This window comes from Myotis davidii, unplaced genomic scaffold (genome assembly GCF_000327345.1).
Source record: "Myotis davidii unplaced genomic scaffold, ASM32734v1 scaffold184, whole genome shotgun sequence".
In the NCBI taxonomy this organism is placed as follows: Eukaryota; Metazoa; Chordata; class Mammalia; order Chiroptera; family Vespertilionidae; genus Myotis; species Myotis davidii.
This window is the reverse complement of record NW_006297021.1, coordinates 6,469,681-6,472,876: the sequence shown is the minus strand read 5'-3', so window position 1 is coordinate 6,472,876 and position 3,196 is coordinate 6,469,681. Positions and strand designations below refer to the sequence as shown.

Below are 3,196 nucleotides of genomic sequence, written 5' to 3'. Positions count from 1 at the left end.
TATAAAAAGAATTTTATTATGTATGGCAACATGTCTCAAAACAAATTTTAAAAAATATATTCTTACCGATTTCAGAGAGGAAGGGAGGAGAAACATCAGTGATGAGAGATTCATTGATTGGCTGCCTCCTGCACTCCCTACTACAAGAGAGTATCTCTAACTCACCTCTCTGGTCTCCACACTAAGGGATCAGCTAAGACACTCTCTTTTGGAGGAGGTCTGCACTTTGACTTTAGGCCCCTGACAGCACCCTGCAGCCTCCGAGTTAGGCAGGGTAAAGTAAAACCATTTAATGTTTTACTTTCCTGTCCTTTGAATTTTTGTAATCAGAAAAAGAAAAACTAAAGAGTATCTCTAACTCACCTCTCTGGTCTCCACACTAAGGGATCAGCTAAGACACTCTCTTTTGGAGGAGGTCTGCACTTTGACTTTAGGCCCCTGACAGCACCCTGCAGCCTCCGAGTTAGGCAGGGTAAGGAGTAAAACCAGGCGGGTCCCGCACTCAGGTATTTTAAGAGTCCTAGCTAGCCTCTTCACAAGTATTGAGCAAACAGCATTTCATTTCATGATCATACAACACAGACGAGTTGTTAGCTGGGTCTTTAAGGAAATAAATCAATGGCCCTAGAAGCAATTTGATAAACTTTTATATTCACAATGAGATTTTGTTTGAAAGTAATTTTCTCTGCTGGAGAAAAGGATGAATGCTGACATGAAGAATGCAAAGTGGAAATGATTACAGCCTGAGGAAAATGAATGCCACTCAAAAGGCAAGCTGAGATTTCTCACGACCGTATTTCCTCATAGCTATGACGCCTCTGCATGGTACACAGCAGTCTTGTATGGGCTGCTAAGGAAAACAGGCTGCCACATAAACTGTCCCAGGCCACTACCTGCCAGGATGGCAAAACTATACATCTTAGCATCAGTCAAATGTGGAATTTGGAGCAATAGTTACCATAGGAAGCTTTTCTTAATGATTTCTGATTAAATACAGTATAATTAAACTTCTTTATTCTATCTGAAAGGGACCCAAATAAATTACTTCTCTATATTTTATACAAATTTGGATCTTTGAATTATATAGGTACTTAAAGAATCTTATTCCAAGTTCCTAATGGAGCAGGATGGTAAAATTTTACAATTTTGGTCCTATAGTCCTGTCACTTTGTAAAACATTTTCCTTTCCCTTTTCCCAATCTAGGGCTGGTGTGGATGGAAGGGTCCAGACTTCTGGAATAAGGATGCATACTATAACTTATGTCTTCCTCAGCGACCAAGCATTATTTAAAACGACGCTCAACCACTGAGCCACACAGGCTGGGCTCTATGGTTTTGTGTGTTTTTTTAATCAAGAAAGAATGCAAAAATGGTCTCATTGATATGACCTTAGCGCCAGAAATGATTCATCTAATAGAAAACGGTTTCTTTCCAGCCAGGGTTCGGAAATGGCCGCTCAGGGACGGGCACTGGCCAATCACTTCCAGAGTGAAGGAACTCCGGTGATGATCGGTACGAGCTTGGGACACCCTGGGCTCTTAGGTGGCGTGGCGAGAAAGTAAAACTTACATTAGTATAAATGTTTAATGTCACCTGAAATCAGTCATTTTAAACCAATTTAAAATTAGCTTTTACACCATACACTCTGACCTCCAAATTCCTTTGGCGATTTTTAAATGTGCAAGGCAGAAGGAACGTTATAGAAAAGGTTATAATAACCAGACGAAAATGCTAAGAAGGTAAATGATAAAGGTGTGCCCATAGTTAAAGAGTTCAAAGCAGCATGAAAGAGAGGCATGAGCGTCGTAAGTCACATGTCTGTCACTAACGTGGCTGGCGGTATTCCATGACTGCGAATTGCTTAATCTCTCTGGGCTTTATGCGCAGAATAAGAGGATTGGATTCGTTGATCTAAAGATTCATATTCTATGAGGAACAAGACAGCTCCTGTGATGGCAGAGGAAAGCTCAAACGGGTGTGTGTAGGAAATGGAGGCAGGCAGATTTCAGCAGAATATCAGAAAGAACTGAATGAGTGATGGCTGTCTCCTTGGAGACAGCACGCTCCCTGCTGAGTGGACCACAGCAGTGACTGTGTCTGGTGGGAGGAGTTTAGACCCTCTGTGGACCTTTCTAAATCCAGTTCAGGTAATTCCATGGATATGGCAGTGTGAATATAAACCTGATTGTAGATATGATTGAATCTCTATCTTAAAGATGTAATTTTATCTTTTCAGAGTATATTTGACATTGTGGTCTTTTACAATGTAGACTAGAAAATTTTAATGCTGTTAGGTAAATTCATAGGCAAAGCAATCTTTTAAAATTGAAAAGGAAGTTGAGGTTAATGTATGCTTCTCATATTTCATATTTCCTCTTCTCTAGGGGGAGGAGTTTTGGCCCACACGATACTGGGAGTTGCATGGAATGAGATTACAGGGCAGATAAAATTTCTGATTTTAGATCCACATTATACAGGCGCCGAAGATCTGCAGGTTATTTTGGAAAAGGTAAGTATCTATTTAACACAAATTTAGATACAAGACAAAGAAACCAGAGCGAAAGGATAGTGAAGTGGCTGTTAACAGAGGGACGGATAATAAACCAAGGGCAGCGACCCTCATTATAAGGAGGCATCTAGGGCTATAGTGAGTGACTGTCTCTCACCATAGCCCTATATAGGGAGGATAAGAGGGAAATGAAGTAAATTGCAGAAGAAACATTTTGGGTTAGGGTTATAAAAAATGTTCTGTTATTGAACTTAATAATGGAGCACAAAGCTCATAAATGTATTCCTTTGGAGATTTTTCAGCTTTGCACAACAAATGTATTGAGGTCTATCAATTACTTGAAGTAGGAGAATCAAGTTTAAAACCTTTAAAAATTTTGAATTAACCAACAATAGCTAAGCAGTATGCTGGACATTGTGGAGGCTTGACTACTTTTAAGCTATTTACTATAACTTAAATCTCAGGCTATAGAGGATTTGAACAGAAAAATAGGTTTGCTCTATTAGTGCATGTCAGCAACCATGAAGCCAAGGCCTGGCCATCAGTACAGAACTATGAACTCTTACTTGACTCAAGATCCTAAGGCACCGAGTCCGCTTGGCTGCTACACAGAATTCCACAGAGTGGGGACTTATAAACATCTGGCATTTATTTCTCAGTGCTGGGGGCTGGGGCGTCCAAGATCAA

At 40.2% G+C, this 3,196-nt stretch overlaps 1 protein-coding gene across 3 annotated transcripts in view; it reads left to right on the top strand.

The window, feature by feature from the left end:
- The window catches only part of UFSP2 (UFM1-specific peptidase 2), a 14,805-nt gene extending 11,952 nt beyond the window's left edge, over positions 1 to 2,853 (top strand). Inside the window, exons 10-11 of one of the 3 annotated variants that reach the window (XM_015569774.1) lie at positions 1,436 to 1,512; positions 2,385 to 2,852. In XM_015569774.1, coding sequence (XP_015425260.1) covers positions 1,436 to 1,512; positions 2,385 to 2,536 — 229 coding nt within the window. In that variant the 3' untranslated portion in view covers positions 2,537 to 2,852. Of the gene's footprint in view, positions 1 to 1,435; positions 1,513 to 2,384 lie in introns of all 3 variants that reach the window. The other 2 variants (XM_006772678.2, XM_006772679.2) reach the window with 2 other exon arrangements.
- The last annotated feature ends 343 nt before the right edge of the window (positions 2,854 to 3,196 follow it).